A 19,691-nucleotide genomic window follows, 5' to 3' on the forward strand; every position below is an offset into this window, starting at 1 on the left:
ATAGAGAGACAATATGTGTTTTAGCGGACCTCCAGAGGTTTATATGACAGCATTATGATCAAAATATGTGTGTAACATTTCTCCTAAATGCATTCAGGTTATATTTCATGTAAGCTGACTTTAGACCATCCCTCAATGTAACACCTGAAATAACATTATGCTGTCCTATGCAAATGGTTTGCAAGTTGAAGGAAATGCTGATTTTAGGCTTTAAAAATGTTATTTGCACTCATGTTTTTGGGACCTTAGAGGCTAACAGAAAGAAAATGGTGCTGTTAAGGGTATAGATGAGTATAATAATTAATGGCTGAGGTGGTGGTCGTTTTTGGGTAAAGAATAACTATGTTATTCATAGAGACATTTCTTACCAATTAGCTGGTGTAGTTTTAGGTCACTAACATATGCCTGAAGGTAAGATATAAACAATTTTATTTTTCAGCTAAATAACAGAATAATTAGGAATGATTTACAAAAAATTAGTTTCTTTTTCTATGAGCTCCAAATAAATTCACCAAATAAACCAAACAATAAACTCCATTAGACTTTGATATTTTATTAATTTATTACATTTTACATCTCTTGGTATATAGTGAATTATGGTAACAGCAGAAGGTGTGTGCTTATCTAAATAGGTGTATAAACAAAACAACATAATTTTGCTACATCAGTTTTCACCTTTTTCATCTACAGGATTATCTGCAGAACTCAGCACTTAATGAGGGTTGTACATGTAAAGCTTGTAGGTTGGGAGCCTGTCAGATGAAGTATTAGACACCTACTCATGAAATAATTTAGAATTTTTTTGAAATTTATGTGTACATGAAAATACATGTACCTGCGAATAGTTAGTGTAAATATATGTGTGTAACTGTAATTCATATGTATTATGTACAAAATGCCTTTTGATGCATTGTACTGATGGTACTATGGATTGCTAGAAATTTTTTGACTTTTGAGAATTAACTTGAAAGTGAAATTACTGAATTTGAAAATTGGTGCTGTTTATAAATCTGAAGTTTAATTTTTTTATCAATTTTTTTTCAATTTTTTCTGAAATAATGTTTTAAATCTGGAAGAATTGTGGTGGTAAAATAAGACTTCGTTATTTCTTTCCTTATATATTAAATAGTACAATGGAAAATTAACTAATGGATTTACTTCATCTCCTCAAGGGCTGCGATTCACATTACAAATCCCCATCATGCAGTAATTGCCAGAGTTTTCTCTGTGCTGCCAGTAGTGAAACCAAACTGACCTTTTATAGCACGGGGGTGGGGGTGTGTGTGATTTATTCTCTCGCTACAAAGTTTTCAGGTCATTGACAGGTGTTAGAAAAATTACATCACAACAACTTATCTAGGAACATCCTTCTCACATGATTTTAATCAGTTGTCACTTGAGCCCCCTTTAAAGCAATGCCAGTTATACCGATTGGAGCACTGTCCTAGTGTTTGCTGAATTCTCTTTTTTGATGATGTACTATCATACATCACCTTGGGCATAAATTGTGAAAATAAGGGAAAAGTGGGGGAAAAAATTTCCATGTGATGATCAAGAAAACTGTGATGGTGAATAAAAGCATGCTCCATGATCCATTCACTGTTAGAGGCCACACCAATTTGCAGATCACTCCCAGAATGTTGCCTGCCACTGTGGCCCTACCAACACACACAAGCACTGCCAGAAAAGCACAGATTCTGCCATGGGTATTTCATTAGAGGCCTAGGCTATGCCACTTGCTCTTGGGTTATGCACAGCCTTGAAGGACAAGGAAACAAACAGTTCTGACTAAGCAGATGGCTCTTAGTTGTTATGAAATATGACATTCTTCAAATCCCACAGAAATGAGGACTTGAGAAATTATTCCTGCATAGGCTAGGGAGTAGTGAACCTTTCTAACACTAAAACTAATGTTAAAAAAATGAGAATATGTTGCAAAAGTAATTGTTACATGTTGGTAAAGATATATATCCCAGTCCAAACAAGTTTCTGCAGCTCCAAATGGTTTGATAAATACTTGATTATGTGATTTCCTTGGATCTTCAGAGCCCATTTTGATTGTGCTCAATCTCACCATTTGGGGCTTTTGGGGTTAAGCATACTGATTTTTCAGAAGTATTACTGACCTCAGACAGGTGAAAAAGTTGGCAGTCCCTCAGTGTTAGCTGCCCTGTCTCTACAGCTATCGAATAGCAGAGATGGTCAGGTTGAAAGCTTTGTGATCAAGTATTGTTGGTGAACCACACCTTGGAAGTTTGGGGAAAGTAAATGATGAAAACTTTCTGTTATTTCTGAGTTCTTTGTCTCATTAGTAGTTGTCTGTCACACCTCATGGTAGGTACAATACATAGATTTCAACATTTTTTTGTTTTGTTTTTTTTCCCGAGAAAGTTATGTGTCTGTCAGCATTTAAAGATTCAGGTATAAGGCAGTAGTGGTCTGTATGCAAAGGCTGAACTTTGCAGAAAAGAGAATACGAGTAACAGTAAAAATAAAAGGGACCAAAAAGCCATGAAAAGATCACTGATACATCACTTTCTACAAAACCAGGAGACTTGCAGGGAATAGTGATAATAAAAAGTAGATTAATACTCTGTATGGCTGAGTTAAATATTCTAGTATATTTAAAGGAAATACTTACAATAAACATTCAATGAACATCCTAAAAATCCCAAAATAAAATCAAAAAAAAGCCACCCCAATTTTTTGGTGAAGTATTTAGAAGTAGTAATTTTTACTTTGCTCCTCATTCTCAAGCCACCTACAGTTTTTGTTTGGGTTGGTTTGACTATTTTCATTGCTTATTTAGAACATTTATGGTACATATTCTGTCTTTATATGACTTCTTATGTTTATTTGTGAATGTATTTTATTGCGTCTGCTGCACTTTGAACACCATTCAAATACATCAATAAAAATAAGTTCTCCAGTACTTCTATGATCATTTAGGTAATTTTTTGGTGTACATATGAAGAAGATACTAAAAACCATTAAAAAACCTCAAGTCCTTATTTTTTTGATAATGGCAGTTCTGTTTTCCCATAGACAGAAGGCGAGGGAAAGCTGTGAAAATTGTAAGGCTCATTTAGAAAAATACAGTCTCAGTCACTACGTGAGGGCAAGAGTGTATGCAAAAAGTACACTTAAGAAATGAGTGAGAGTGACAAAAAGTGGGGGTGTGTGTGAGGCTGATAGCATGCGTTTGATCCTAAATCTAAGCCACTCATTACACTATTGATGGTATTTCCAGTAAAAATACTCATAAAAGCTGGCATAACGGGTCTCTCCTGGACCATGCAGAGTATTTGCAAGTCTTCCACAGACTGTTAGCAACTTTTCATTGCCAAAGTGTACATTCCAACTCAACTATTGACAAATGTATTTTTATTTATATTAATTCTTGTAACAATCATTCTGCATTAACCACTCAACATTACCTTTACTGTATCCAGGCAAATGGACTAGTCTAGAATTTCATGCTTTCATTCTGTTTCCCTGACACATCAGCATAGTACAACAGCTGTCTCATTCCTGGAGATGCTGAGGGGAGCTCTGTTCTCAGAGTGCTGAATTTCTTTCTCAGCTGTAGCTGTGGGGTATTCAGCATTCCAAGCATCATTACTCCCCCCTCAGCCCCCCAGCACCACTGTGTATTTTATGATAACAGTGCTGATAAGGCAATCAAATGGGATAATCTGATTTGTGACAGAAGTTGGAGGGGAATTGAGAATGGGTGCATGTTGCTTTTGTAGCATAATGTCTTGTAGATGTTTGGTAAGGACAAAACATAAAGCTAAAATTGCACAGCCAGCAGCGTGTCTGTTTAAGCACATTTGGGCAAACACAGACACTTATTAGAGCAGTAGTTCACACACTCTGACCTGTGTCCCTCCCTCATTCCTCTCCCCAGCAATGGTTTGGAAAAAAAGTACTGTTTCAATTTAAGAACAAAAGGGCTGAAATTTCCTTGTTGTAAAAATATTCACAGAGAGAAAATAAAATTATTCCTTATCAATTTAAATTACTAATTCTAATAGTTTTTCCTAACTCTGTATGCAGAAAGATGTGCAGAACATTGTTTTCTCCCCATCCAGGCAAACATCTTCTGAACACTTCCTAAGAAATTAGTTGTATTCAAGCCAGACTTGCATGCTGCCATCCCACAGGAAATGGGTCAGCAATCCATTAAGATGCCATTAGATAATCTAATTTGGAACTTAATCTCTAAATTAACCATGCTCCATACTTCAAGCATACTTGAGAGAAAGAAAAAAAGTTTATGTTTGAATCGATAGGGGAGCCGAAGCGTGAAGAAGGCTGTTTGTTTTTTCTGTAGCTGTGGTCACGTCTCAAGCCGTCTGGTAACCAGGAGAAACCAGACATGATGTAATTCCAGATTGAACATGAACTTCAGGGACTTAGAATGAGGGAACAATGGACCATAGGAATCAATAATGTCCATTTTCCACATGATTATGTTTGGAGCTTTAAGTTAAACTTTATGGGAGAAGCAACAAGAACTGCAGTGTGGCCAAAATGAATGAGTTGATCTAGAAGCAAGATGTTAAAGTAAAGAAAACAACTTTAGTTATAATTTCTGAGCAGTGCTGCAGATTCCAGCAGGATTAGAAAAGTTCTTGCTCTGCAGTGAACTAGTTGCCTGTTCTGAGATCTCTTTGTTCACTTAGGTGGGACAAACTTAATCTTATGTTTCCTGTCAGATGATTTTTGGCAGCTGCTAAGGAAGGAGGAGCATATTATAGAAAATTCCCAAGTGTAAACTGCATCTTTAACCCCTTGGTTACTACAGCTTTCTACTTTATCATCCTACCTCCAATTGTTTCTTTTGAATCAGTAGAACTGATTTGTTTGGGGTTTTTTGTTTGTTTATTTGTTTGTTTGGTGCAGTTAGGATCATCTGCATTATTATTTAGTCATGCTAATTGATAAACTTGTAGTTATATTTTTTTAAAAGGGCTAAAGTAAAAATTCTAATGGTTTGAAATGGAAATAGTAATATTTGGGAAAAGAAAAAGGTAGTGCAGTTGTGTAAAGCTGAGAGTCAGTTTTTCATAGGCAACCCAGTGACCAAGCATGTGCTCTCCATGGTTTGGCTTGACTTGGTCACAGGCCCCTCTGTGCAAGTGCATGTTTGAAACCCGCTGTTATCCCTGTTCCTGCACCAAATTCTCATACTTGAATGGTCCAAAGCACAGCATGGACATGCACCATTTCTCAGGGCTCTCTCTCTGTTGTGGGTCTTTGTTAGTAACAGGCTCTGTAGCTTCTTTCCAAGCTTTGTGTACCTTTTTGTGTTACATTGCCACAAAAAGAAGCCTGCAGAGAATAGAATAAATAGCATTCTTATAGAAGATTTCCCTTTTCCCTCCCTTGGGCATAAATCAGTAGGTCTTTAACTCCTCTGTCTGCTACATGGGTGGTATGTGTCTACTAAACTGTAAAAGTCATCCTAAACTAACCTGTGATATATACTTAATACACCTCTTGAAATAATACATCTCATGAAACAAGTGCTCAACTTGGAGGTGAAATTTGGCAGCTGTTTACCTGAATGCCAGTTCAGTATGGTAAAAGAAGTACCCATTAAGTAGATGCTGGAAGGGTGGTTATTCTTTTGCCAGAAATGCAGAAGTGGGAATTTAGCCAGGGCACTGAGGGCAGGAAAATTGCATTTCCAAAGTTCTTATGATCCAAGTAATTTTAAAAGGTAAAAATCCCTGTGTTTGTGTGGGCAAGCACTAACTACAGAGATAGCCTTGCTTGGTGGCTTACTATTACTATTTACTTCACTCAATATTGAAGTTCACTCAATATTTCTCCCTTTTCTGTGCAAAGACTCACTTTGCAGGATCTTCTCTACCTTCTCTAGGCTAGTGAGTTCATGTACATGATAGTAAAGCTGCAAGAAGGAAATACTGCTTTAGATGTACTTTCTGAATGGTAAAATATTCTTACAGACTTCTGAAACTGTGAAAGAAAGAAAGTAATAACTGGTGGAAAATAAGAATTTGAAAGACCTCCATACTTACTCAGGTCAGATTAGATTTATTTTTTATTGCATTTAGTTAATTGGTTAACATTATTATACTCTATAACCTCCAAAGTGGACTGTATATACATACAATGTAAGCACTACTTGTGGTCCATTCCAGTAATATTTTAACCAGAGGTCCTTGAAACAGCAATTATTATCTTTAAGAGGAAATCATGGCAGAAATCTTGATTGAATTAACATCTGGAAACTGTAATGGAAAGTGTAATGGAGAATGTTAACCCTGTAGGATTCTTGCAGAAGTTTCCTTCGCTGTTTTATTGCATTTGAACAGATAAATACATTATACTTCCTGTGGATAGAGAGGGAACTGATGACTGTATAACATATCTGATAGTCTGGCTATGATGCAGAGACAACTGCTAGCAGTAGTGAAATGACTTAAAAATGTAAGTTTCAGGAAGGTGGTCCTGCAACAAAGATGGATCCGAATCTCACAGCAGACTCTCATGGTGTTTCTCATGTAATTTTCTTCAAAAATTAGCCTGGAGCAGTTTTTTTAGGTCTCACTTCATGTTTCAATAGAAAGGCATTTTATTATAACTTCTGTTAGCAAATGGATAACAGATTTCCTCAGGAGTAGTAAGCTGGAGTGTGAGGTAGACCTTCTTTATTTCACTCGTACAATACAAAGATTTCTTATCTGAAGGAGAACACATGGGGGCATCCTATTAACTTCTGCAAGTACATCCACCTTGTCTCTGTCCTAGGCAATGGAAAGCATTTTGGCTTCCCTGGCTGAGGTACTTAGTGGACAGAGGCAGAGTATTGCCTCTGGTTTTATGAAAACAAGTGCTGAATTTTAACTGGGACTCACACTAACTGCTGGATGGTATGGTGAAGAGAAAAGTGTTCCCCCGTTTCCTGCTCATGTGGGCACCCAAGCAGAGTTTGCCTTGCAGCCAGAAGTAACTGTCATTCCTGCCAGGATGTTCTGCAGAAAAACCATGGATGGTTTCCATGGCAGAAGCTAAGCTCTGCAATACTCAGAGAGGTCCCTTCTGAAAGGGCTGGAAAAGGCTATCAGGAGACCTTGCTCTTCTGGGCAGTTGCTCTTTCTTGGCTTCATCCTAGAGTGCTGGAGAAAGCACACAAAGCAGTGTGGCTCATAGGGTAGCTGAAAGTCTCACTAAGTTTGTCATAAATGTAAAGGGAGGTCATGGGAATGCTGGTTGGACAGACACATGCATGCCGCTTAGCAGAGCCTGTGTTGTGTGTTTGGTAATTCACAGTTGTGTCACAGCTGTTCTCAGAGCTCTGTGTGGTAACTAACGCTGTTTTTCTCCATAACTTTCATTCAGTTTTCTTCGTTTGTCTGCTGTACGACTCTGTTGGTGGTACCTGGACTGGGGTGGCCCAAGATAGAGTTACATCCACCTGTTGTATAACATTATTTTCTAAACTACAGGCAGAACTCATCAAGCCTTGAAAAAAATGGCTTAGGAAATGGCAGCAAAAGAAGCAATGGGCTTGTTCCTCCCAGCTGCCAGAGCAGAAAGACTGTGCCCAGTGTGAGTGTTCAGGCCAGGACTTCAGCCACCTCTGGAGGTGTGGCAGTGGTGGCTGTTGCAGCCCTGCAGGCAGACACTGTGTGGCTATCCTGGTCCCACAGGCACTCTGCTGCCTCCAGCACAATCTCTGGCAGAAGGCTTGGCTTGAGCAGAACAAGGGGCTTTGAAACTCCTGTGGGATATACGGAGTGTTAACGTGGATGATGTGTTACTTCCTCAGGATTCATAAGTAGTACTGACAAATTTTCTTGCAGTCTGCAGTTTTGTCATGGTCATAATACAAGGTGGGAGGCTTGAAAGGTTTAAATAAACACCTATATTAGACTGATAGGTCATATGGCAACAACAGTCATATTAGGAACTTGATACAACTTATTTTTATTGAGCAGTTTCCATAGAAATCAAGATCTCTGTCTGGTATTTGAAGTAGCAAATAAAAATTCTGCTGCAAGTCCAATTTGCTTTTAGTCAGCACTAACTTTTTCTCTTCACCCACTGTAGTTACTAGAAGGTTGGCAACTTTAAAATAATGCAAACAGTTAAAATTATATTTATCCAATCATTGAAGTGTACTGTAAATCTTCGGAAAGATAATCTGGAGCCTGTACGTTTAGCCTTTGCCACAGAATTTTTTTTAAAATAGAATGTTGACCTCAAATAAAATTCTTATCCTTTGAGTTAGTGTTGTATTTTTTGAAGCCACTAAACCTTGTAAATCCCATGTAACAGGACAGTGAAGAACTGTGCATTGTAAAACATATATTCAGACAAGCAAACAAATCTGCTTGACTCTTTATTTTTTTTATTACTAAGTCTTATTTTTACAAATCCATGTGCTTGGAAGCGATTTGCTTTATGTCTGTTATTTCAGAATTTACTTCTTAACATCACTGAAATCCAAAGAGGAAGGAACAAAAAATGCATTTTAAAACAAATTGTGAAGGAAGATGAAGAATAAGTTGAAACAATTAAGACTCTTAAATGAAATTCTGGTACTGAATATTTTTTTATTTTTGGAACATATTCTTTTCATTATATCGTCTTGGAAAAATCTTTCATGCATAACAAGGTTTAAGTCTTTGTGAGTGCTTCAAGATTTGTGGTGTAACTGTGATTTTTAAATTTCAAAAGGGTTTTTATTTTACTTAGTAGTAGATTTTTTTGGTAATAGTCAATTGAATTAAAACAACAAAAAAGAAACATATTAGCTGATCTTACATTTTGAAAGCAGTAATGTTTTTTAATTTTTGAAAATGTTAAAACTGTTAGATTTTTAGGTGTCCTTCAAGAATATATCCAATTGAAGAAAAAAAAAAACCCAACAGCCTTATTGAATAGTATTTGTACTTCAGGCATTAAAATATTAATATTTATTGTATTTTCTTCATGAAATAAGATTAATTCTTCTCCTTTGGAAATATGGCTATCATTGAGACAAGCAGGTCAGGAACTATTTTCACTTTTTTGTGTGTCTAAAATACAGCACCTGAAATTAATTTCTAGGAGGTAAAATAGCAAGTTAACAGGTTTAGAAAGGTAAGTATTTTCAAACAGAAATAAGTGACAGAAGTTGTTTCTAGTTTTGTATTTTTTTTTTTTTAATATGAAAGACCAGAGAAACACGTCCCCTGGAATTCACAAAGTAAGTTGACCAATTTTCAGCAACTGAAATGATCACAAAAGGCTTCCAAATTAAATGTAATTATGTCATGAACATTTGAAACAGATAAAAATGGTCAATTATCCTCTTTATACCTGATGCCACAAAAGCATGACTTCTTATCCAGGAAGAGAGCAGTAAGAAATGGGACAAATGATATAGAGGGAAGAAAACTTTTTGCCTCCACAATAAGCATGTTGAAGGGCTTCAGATGTGTTATCGGGAAGCTGGTTAGCCTAATCCCAAAATGTAATTCCAAGTAAGCACTTATGTTGTGATAAATGCTAGAAAAGCTCACATATTATGAAATGCAGAGGAAGGGTGTGTTTGCATGCTATTATGTCCAGTGTTGGTATTAACTCTTTGGCAATGATGCTGACTTAATGATGCTGTTTTTCTTCTGAATAAACGTGACAAAACTTTCTTTGAAGTCACAGGATCATATAGCTTAGGGTAATTTGGTTTGTACTTCTGGGTTGCCAGAACCACAGAAAAGAAAAGGGCTGCTGAATACCAGCAGCTGAGACCTGTCTTTGAGTATCCTTCTTGCAACTACTACTGATTGGTGCCTGCTGAACCTGTGAATGCCATTGGGACTTCATCTCTTTAGTGAGAGAGTTCTTTTGAAATGATGACTTAAGTTCCTAAGTCATTGGATTGTTCTTGAAAATATTTTCTTTCTCAGAGGCTTGTTGACATATAGCACTCGCTGCTATCCTGGACTCATGGCTACCCTTGAAAGCAAGTGTTTAGGTGATTGGATCCTGTGTTAGCCGGTGTTTCTGAAACTGATGTTCTTAGGGAATTTTTTTTTCAAAAGAAGTTTTTTTGAACATAAAAATTCCTCTGTTGTTATGGGTGTCTGTACATCTCAGAGACCCATATTGGGATGGTGAAAAGATAAACTGCTGTGTTGTAAGAGGGAAGGAAATCTCACAGGATGCTGAACCACCGAATCTTTATACTCACTCTTGAAAAAAGAACACCTGTACCTTGTGGTATATTTCACTAGCTCTTAAATGACATCCATTACTCTATATAGTGTCACTTGTATGGTATAGTTGTGTCTGCTCTATGTATTTGCATCTGACATTGGTGGGGGGTGGTTTATAAGCAAACAGACCACTTAGTGTAACTCAGGAGTCATATACAACTTGCTACTGAGTTCAACACTATTATTTTTCTTTCAAAGAACTCTTGCTTTCACAAAGCAAGCTAGGAAGTAGAATCTCAAGTTACATTCACGAGTTTTGTTTCCAGTTTTATCTTAAATAGTGCTATTATTAATGAATATTAGATGTACCTTGATTCAAATTCATTGTATAAATGTTTAATGTGTGTTTGTTTTGTTTTTTTTCTCTCTCTTTCTCTCCCTCCTTGTCTCTTTCCCCTTTTCAACAGTCCTGGTACCTGGGCTAGCTTGGTTCCTTTCCAAGTATCAAATAGGACACCGATCCTGCCGACAAATGTCCCAAATTATGGTTTGAACATAATTGGAGAGCCTTTCCTTCAAGCAGAAACAAGCAACTGAGGGAAACAAAATAAAAGGCAAAATTTAAAAAGAAAAAGAAAAAAAAAAAGAAAAGAAGACAGTATGAGAAAAGAACCTGAAGAAAGAAGAACAAAAATAGACCAGCAATTGCAGCTCTTACAATCACTAATTCCCTTATGGCTGAAACTGAAATGATATACAAAGGGTCGATGGTATTTCACTGATGGGTAGAATGCAGCTCCTCCTAAGTAGCCTTTGTTATATGAAGTCCGCTGGGAAATAGATGTTCTGTCTCCGACAATATATTTTAACTGACTTTCTAGATGCCTTAATATTTGCATGATAAGCTAGTTCTATTGGTTTAGTATTCTTATTGTTTACGCATGAGATCACTATTCCTGGTTATCTCACAAAACAAAGGCTAGGCAGCAAGAGCAGAGCTGCAGGAGGACAAGGGCTGTGAGCCAGCCATTTTCTCAACAGTCTGATTTCTAAATGTTTTAAAAATAAGCTCTGTAGCCTTTAGTTATCAGTATGGATTTATTAAACTTTGGCCCTTAATTAAGCCTTTTTCTAGTGTGTTATGCAGTTTGAAGTTTTCAATCCGTATGAACACACAGGCTCTATGGAAGAAATGCCTCTACGCAGGTAAAAGTGTTATCTTCTCATGCAACAGTAAAAAAGGAAAAAAGTGAAATTTTCCCCACTAAAGAAACACTTACAGAGGCAAGTGCAATTTAAAAATCATATCTAAGAGGTCATCACTATAAGTCCTTCAGCCCTTGGACTCTAAATTGAGGGGATTAAAAATAAAAATAAAAAATTACTTTGAACAAACTTATTGTTCCCCTCAGTTTTTGAGGGCATTAAAAGGCATTAAGTCAAGACAAATCACGTCCTTGAGAATAAGAAATCAATGGAAACACAGCACTTATGTTGGTTTAGCTGCTGCCTTTGCAGAGGGGCAGGGTTTATTTATTTAAAGTTACTTGTTGCATCAAGAACCCATAGGGTTTACATGTTTCTGTAAAATCTACATCATAGAGACAAAGACATAGGCAAATCCATGTCACAAGGGCAAAGCTTACCGTTTACAAACTGGTAATACCAGGATGGGGATATGTTGTATTTAAATAATGCACTCTTAATGTAAGTCTAATTACAGGGTGCTGTAAACTTGCATGGTGCTTTCAGAAGTTAGCCTTGTTCAACAATTTTCACATATTGACAGAAATATAATGTGCATGGGCAGACATTTTGCCTCTATGTCTCTTTAAAAATTTAAAATACTCTTTCCAGTAATCCTAATTTGCACGAAGATATAATGTCCACATTACGTGCCTTGCCTTGAAATCTAAAAAATTGAAAAAAACAAAAAAAAGAAAAAAAACTACAAAAAAATTTGACATCACTACACTTGTTTTGCTGCATTTATTATAATTTTAATTCTTTACCATTTTTATGACAAAATATTTTGTACTCCAGATGCGAAAAATGTGTGACATCATGGATTTTTTAGACAGTTATACCTTTATCTCACATTTATAATGCATATCATGGCTGTGTATAGTTGCCGCTTAAGAATTGTAATCGACCAGCAATATTTTCAGTATTTTGGTGTTTTTTCTATTAACCTTTCATGTTTTTCATCTTCCAATTAATATTGGGGGGAGGGGATACAAATTTATACGAATTATGCAATACCAAGTTTTGCCTATGTAGGTAGTGCTTTTAGCTGTATTGGTTATTATAGGTAAGTACACAGATTTAAAAAAAAAAAAAAAAAAAAAATAATGTATGCTTTTTTTGTTTGTTTTAATTGACCAAAGTGGGTACTGCTATTTTTGCAGTGTGATGAGGTCCTTTTCTGTACTGAGAGGTGGACAGGGGATTTTTTTTTATACATACATATATATATATTCTGGGGTGGGGGGGAGGATTTTTAACACTTTACAGTGTAGCTGTGAAGCAGTGCACCCTTAGCCAGGCGAGGGCTGCAAAGCAACTGTTCTGCCTACTGTGACAAACTTTCAAATCGGTTCCCTCTTTTTAACTTCCCACCTGGGGTGCAAGCTGAAATCATTTCTGGATTTAAAAAATAAATAATGAATTCTGTTGGAGGCAGACTTGACTTGAGGAAATTGTTTTCCTTCAAGGTTTTTTTTTTCACAAGAAAGAGAGACAGACAGAGAAAGAGGTCAAGACCCACAGTGAAATTAAGCCTTCTCCATTCTGGCAAAGATAGTGCATCCTGAAGTGTTCATGTTAGAAAATGTTTTTAGCTCAGAATGACAGAGGCATTTACTTTTGTCTAGGAAATGCAAGTACAGGGCCAAAATCTTTGCTGGCATAATTCCACTGTCTCCAGTGGACTCTGGAGCTGCTCAAGCAGAGAATTTTCCCCCCTTATCCTGCTTGACTTTTTTCCTGTACATAATTTTTTTTTTTTATGTTCCACTCCCCTCTCGTCCCACCAAGGTTTTTAATTCATCATTTGAATTACAATTTTCAGCCTGCTTGGGCTACATCAGAAGTTTTCAGTCTTCTCATAGAGCAGATCAGATGGAGACCTCTGAGGTGTAGTGGAGAAGGAGTTTCTTTACACAAGGAATTAGACAGTGGAGGAAGTAAAAGTGACAAAAGTGTGTTTCCAGTAAAATACCATTTTGCAGACCAGTTGCTGGTGACCTCTTACAGACAAAAGATATTTGCAATGTATGGCTCAACACAGGATGAAATTTTCTTTAAGCACAGTCCTCTATTAGGGTGAAAGCAGAGGAGCATATAGTAATGTGGATGGGGAAAATTAATCCCTATGCTGTTGTCTCTGCATTTTGGAAGTTCTCCTACCCTGGAGTAGTCCCAGAGGCTCAGCTCCAGCAGCAGCCACCCCAATGAGCACTGGTCAGGGGCATACCACCATCAGTCCCTTCTGGCTCTGGCTGTGGTTAAGAGCAGAACCGGCAGCACATCCCCATGTCTCCAGGAGGAGAGAGGGTGCAGGCAGGGCTTGAATGGCTACAGAGATGGGAATTCTAGGAAAATAAACCTTTGAAATTTAACTAAACTAAAAAACCAAACCGACCGAAAAAACAAAACAAACAAAAAACCACAAAACCCCACAGATGCAAAATGAGGCGCAAAAAGACATGTGGGGTTTTTGGTTCTTTCTCAGAGCCCCGCAGTAAGTCGATTTGTTTGCTAAGCACATGGCAAAGTCTGCTAGACCCAAGCACAGTGTGCCTCAGGCTCTGGCCTGGTAAAACAAAGTATGTGTTGTCCTTTTCACATGTCATGATACCGAGCAGTTTGGGAGCAGAGCTGTGCTGGGGGCATATCCTTGATTAGTTCCATGAACAAGGTGTTCCCTCTAAGCTTTTCATAGCACATTGGGACAAAACTGGAAAAAGTTCAGGATTCAACATGAAATATCCACAATGGTGATTGCCCTTTGTAGGAAGATAGATGCCCCTTAACAGAGTGTTTTGGTTTTTTTTTAAATCTCTGTCCTTCTGTATGGAAAAAAAAAAAAAAAAGGCTGAGCTTAAAGACACAATGTTTTAGAGAAGTAAACTCCTTCTTCAAACTAGGTTATTCAGCAGCTGTGGGTTTTTTGTCACCTGCCTCTGTAATAGAAAAGCCTGCTTGGAAGATAATGAACTTTTCATTTATTGTATGTTTGGTTTTAGGTTGGCTTTGTGGGTTGTTGTTTTTTTTTTTGAACTCAGCAGTCAAAAGATTAAGATAAGATTGAGAACTCAAATCCAGTCTCTGGCCTCCTCCTTCACCAGGAAGTGTATTCTGACTAAATTGAGCCACCCCGTTCTATGTGCACTGTTCTGCCTTTATTAAGTTGCTTTGCAGCCCTGGCCTCATGGCTGTGCCACTGAAGTGTGTTTCCCCTGGAGTGACATGAACGCTTGAGGCTTGACTAAGGAAAAAAAAAGGCAGTGAAGGAGACTGTACATAAAGACATGGCAAAAATATTAATTATAGCAATATAGTTGTGGGGTGATGTTCAGGTGGGCAGCTCCATTAAAAATATGTGAATGAGTTTGTGAAGCTGCAAGTAGCAAGAAGAAAGGATGATCTTCTGAATAAACCGCCTACCTTGTAGACAGTAATTTGTACACTGTATAGTTTTGTTAAGAATTTTTTTTTTTTTTAATTAAAATACCCTTGTTTGTAAAGCTAACTTTTTAACAATTATAATGGAAATACATTTCCATTTTTAAACAAGAATATTCTTTGTTTAGAAACTGGACTTGGGTTAAAACTCTCCAGTTTCTTAATTTATGTATTAAAAAAAGAATCTGTCCATGCTAGGAGTTATTTCGCAGATTCCTGTGCTTGAAAAGCATAGGTTACTAATCCTTTAAAAATGTAAATGGAGAAAAGTTATATTTTATGAAGGTTATTTTGTTGTATTTAGTATTGGAAAAGTTGGTTTTCAGAGCATTTCAAAATGTTGGAAGCACCACTGTCTTTTTTATTAGTATATATGGCCTTTAGCAAAAGTTTTTGTGATTGTTACATGATGGTATTTAAGATTAGGTTTGCAGAGCTATTCAGGATAGGCAGAGAGCTAAAACAGTACTTAAGTCTCACACAGCTGTGTCCTCAGGGAGCAGAATTTTGGATTTGCAACTTGTAGCTTCATAAGGACTTAATGGAAGAGATTGCACAAAGACATCTGTGACACCGGAGTGTGTTCTATATCTAAACCTAAATTATATGTACTGTGTGAGATTATGAAGGCTGCAGAAAGTTATCCCATATTCAGTGTACAGTTTTCACTTTTAATGAAAAAAAACTCTCTAATGTGTTGCTGGCAGTAAGGCCCCAAGCATGACATCCTTTATGGTTTACATGATCCTGTCAAGGTCTTTTGTTAACGTTAACCAGCTGTATGCTCCTGGATGTTTTTATTGGGTTTCCATAGAAAAATTTAGAAAAAAAACAGAGTTAAATCCCATGCCAGCTAATCAAGTTAAACAGGAAAGGCTCAAAGCTGAATGTTCTCCATGCTGAAGGAGCTGAAAACTGCCTCCTTCTTATTTGCACTTTCTGCTAGTTCCCCAGTTTTATTAATTCCTCAAAATTGTGTGGGTGTGGTGGAGCACTGCAGTTGGAGGATAACATGGACCACTGATTTTGCCCTTTAACCCTGCACAATGACCTTTGCATCAGCCAAACTTATTGCCATGACAACTCTTTGTACTGTTTCCATGCCACAGCTCTGTTGGTCACATTGTCAATAGTAAAGGGGACAAGTTGGAGACGGTCAATTTTTTACATTTTTTTTTTTGTTGCAATTTTTTCTTCAATGGTTGTAAGTAGTTGTTTGGTTTTTTTATGATAAAAGGGTTCACTAGTTAGTACTCTTTAGAAATATCTGTGTGTTGCAATTCAGATGTATGTTGAATTTGTGAAAAGGGCTTCAGTGCCACTAGCATCATGATATCCTAGAATAAGCCTTTGATACTTTCATTGCATGATACCGTAACAGTAAAACAAAAGGTGGCCTAAATAAATGGAGAGCAGTGTGAGCTAGTGACACTAAAGCCAGTCTTTGTATTACTGTATTTTTGACAGAATGATTTTGAAAACTGTGCTACAGGGACTGATGTGGCAAATGTATCTCTATATGCAGAAGGAAGTTTTTTAAGAAGTATGGCTTATTATGCATTTTTCATTGAGGGCATTGAAGTTGCATGGACTGATAGAAGTTGATGCAAAATGAGAAAGAAACAAAAACCAGCAAAATGTTTACCAAAAAACTCAAACAAATGAGCAGTGCCTGTTCAATTTCACAGTCTCTGTTGAGTTCAGTTGTAAATATGTTTCAGATAACATTTTCTTCAAAAATAATCTCTACAACATTGTAGAATGTGAGGGGTTCCTCAATCCCAGGCATAGGCTTCTCAAGAGCTGCATTAGATTATGTCTTCATCAAGCTGTTAATTTGTGCTTATATCATATAGAACTTTTAGTAGTCTGGGAAGAGGCACCCCATCTCAATGATATTTCTCTGAGAAAAACTTTTGTAGGGCTGTGTGTTTCTTTAGATACATTTAGTACAACTGTAGGTGACAAGTAGTCAGTTATTGCTTGCTAGCTACATACCAGGGTTGATCCATTTTAAAACTTTTGGCATTTTTTCCCATACTGTAGGCCATAAATCCTGAAGATTACATTTTAATTAAAAAGAAGGTGTGTGCAGAGTCTTTGTGTAATGAACCTTCACTAGTAGGATGCATTACAGTACAGCTACTTAATTCTGGAATTAGAGCCCTCTGGCATTAGACCTGATTTTAGCCTGAGTGTTAACAAAGGTTTTTATTGTGCCTGGTTGGAGGATAAAGTGTTCTTTCTGGTACTTTTTTTTTTTGAGGTTACAAATGAACTCAACTGCCACAAGTTTTAAACTGGTGTAAATCAAGCTTGACTTAATGTGATTGTTACTGTTATATCCAGCCTATACTGCTAGCAGCTGCTCATACTGCAGTCAATTACTGGAAGCGGATATATTTCCTATGCAAAAACTGTTTAAACAATAAAAATGAGCTATGCTACAGACCCGGCCTTACGTTTTCTTTTCTGTCTCTAAGAGTCATAATTGGTAATATCTTAGAAACAACCCTTAAACCTTGTAGCCTGATTGCATGGGACAACTTACAGAGTTCTGTGTACACCTAGATTAGATTTTAAGATATTTGTTTGCACACATTTGGGCTTGGCTTACACTGAAAAGAGAGGAGAAAAAGAACAAAAGGAGATATAATCAGGTAATCAGCACAATTAAAATTTTACATTTTGTTTTCATCATCATATTCAATGAGCCCTAGTAATTATACAGATGATCTTGATGCCAAATGGATTTTTGCTTTTATATATTCTTCACTTATACTTGTAGCTCGGTACCTGATGTGTAACTATAGATTCATACTAGTAGTTTCCTATTCCATTTGACAGAAAGACAGACCTCATTCCTAGGCGCCTATCCTATTTTCTGAGAACTAAGGTCAAGACAATCTCCCATAAACAATTAGCAAAGAAGGGGGGCTACAGAAGAGGGTAGAACTTCAATACCCATGATTCTAAGTGGGAATTCTTGTCAAATATGCTAATTTGCTAAATTTATAAAACTGTACTTGCTCTATGTCACCTGTGCATCTTTGGCATATTTTCAGCCTGTATTTCAGCATGTTGTGCATCTGAGGGGACCCTTCATAAAAGGTAACTTCATTTTTATCACCTAATTGTATCTGGCTCATGATTTTAGGGACCAGAAAAAGGCATCAGTCTGAACTGCATCTCCTGTGATGTAAGATTGAGCACAACAGCAGAAGGTCAGGACCCCTCTGTTTTGTTTTAATGTTACTGATTTGTGACAGTCAATCTTTGATTTCTGAACTGTCTTCATGATTACATTTTTGTTGAATAAAGACAGTATGATCTAATCTTCCCAAAATTCCTCCTGAAACCAGAAGTCTTTATCTCAAGTCAAAATCCTTCAACTCTACAAATGTGAATTCATGAATGTGAATTTGATGTATCTATGGGATGCTTCATTCAGTTATTGTTCTGGTAAATAGACAGTTTTCTCCTCAGACCACGAGGATTCCATAAACTAGTACCAACAGTTAACAAGAAACATAAATATGGCCAAAAGACTGGTGGGATAATATTGTAAAAACTGGATTATATATAAATCATCAAATTTTGTCCCACAGTGAAGCAACACAGCTCTCCATATACTTAGATAAAAGTATTCTTCAGTTTCTAGACCATAAGCTTTATCCAGCTGAAACCAGCAGTGTGAAAAATAGAATTTTTTTTTTCTATTTTTCTCTACTGGTTTGTTAACACAAAGACCATTTGTTTATTAAATATACTATTTTTTTTTTGTGGGAGGCCCTTCTTTGTGTGTGTGTCTTTCCAAAACAAATTGTCAGGCATGAAAATGTAGGAAATTGAAATGATTTCTCCTACTGGGGTTGCATTGAATGTTGCCATTTGCCCATGATTTGAAGACTTTATTAAGGCCTTCAGTTCCATGTTTAAAGCTCCAAACCAGAAAACTTTCCTGAATTATCCAGAGACAATTAAGTTCAGTTGTACCTCCCCTCTCTGAAAAAAAAATGCCCTACTTCTCCAGGTGCTCTTCAGCCCACTGCAAAGCGTGTGGCTGATGGAGCCTGCAGCAATCCTGCGCAACTTTGGTGCTAGTTGTATGGTGGCACTGATGCAAACAGCTGGAAAGAGAATGGCAGCTGCCTGAGACTGCCAGTGCCACAGCCCGGGCTGCAATGCCATGCTCAAGATACACAATACGGTGTCCTAGAACACCAGTATGAACACAGCAGGAAGGAGAGAATGAAAAGACCCTGACTTGCAACTTAGCAGTCTTACAGGAAGGGGAACACTCCTGGTTCAGGCCTGCCTGCTTTCCCATTAACAAGATTTTTGAGAAGAAGTGGACAGACAATTTTTTTTTTTCCAAGCCCAGTGTTATTTTTTGTGTATTTTCCCATATGCTTAAAAATTATAATTGAAAAATAACATAAACCTTGACACCAGATCCAAACACATGCACAAGCAACAAATTAAATTTGTGCAGTGCCACCTCAAAGATTTTTACTCCTTAAGTCACTGCATGAAAGTCTTTGCTATATTTGCGTTTCTTTTTTGAGTCTTATCTTAATTTCTATGCTAGTTACAGATCTAAATTCGCACAGTAAAACTGTTTGTCAAACAGCTTCTGGTTTCTTGGGTAACGGTTAAAGCAAACATAGTCTTAGCATCTTGCTTGTGAGCCTCAGCCCATGGGCATCTGTTGGTTTGGGGCTGTTCCCTTGATACTCTGTTTCTTTCTTTGGATCTGTTCTCCTGAGTGCTTGGGGGACCCTTGGGAGTGTTTAACTGCCAGTATTTGAGTCACATCCAGGAGTG

The 19,691-nt window shown here is 37.1% G+C and overlaps 1 protein-coding gene across 6 annotated transcripts in view; it reads left to right on the forward strand.

The window, feature by feature from the left end:
- The window catches only part of NFIB (nuclear factor I B), a 170,113-nt gene extending 152,800 nt beyond the window's left edge, over positions 1–17,313 (forward strand). For all 6 annotated transcript variants that reach the window (XM_005522671.3, XM_014252275.2, XM_088053977.1 and 3 more), the window contains one exon: positions 10,646–17,313. In XM_005522671.3, the coding sequence (XP_005522728.1) occupies positions 10,646–10,775 (130 nt within the window). In that variant the 3' untranslated portion in view covers positions 10,776–17,313. The remainder of the gene's footprint in view (positions 1–10,645) is intronic.
- The last annotated feature ends 2,378 nt before the right edge of the window (positions 17,314–19,691 follow it).

Source organism: Pseudopodoces humilis, chromosome 4 (genome assembly GCF_049639895.1).
Source record: "Pseudopodoces humilis isolate 2021_Gansu_Grassland_sample_001 chromosome 4, ASM4963989v1, whole genome shotgun sequence".
Classification (NCBI taxonomy): Eukaryota; Metazoa; Chordata; class Aves; order Passeriformes; family Paridae; genus Pseudopodoces; species Pseudopodoces humilis.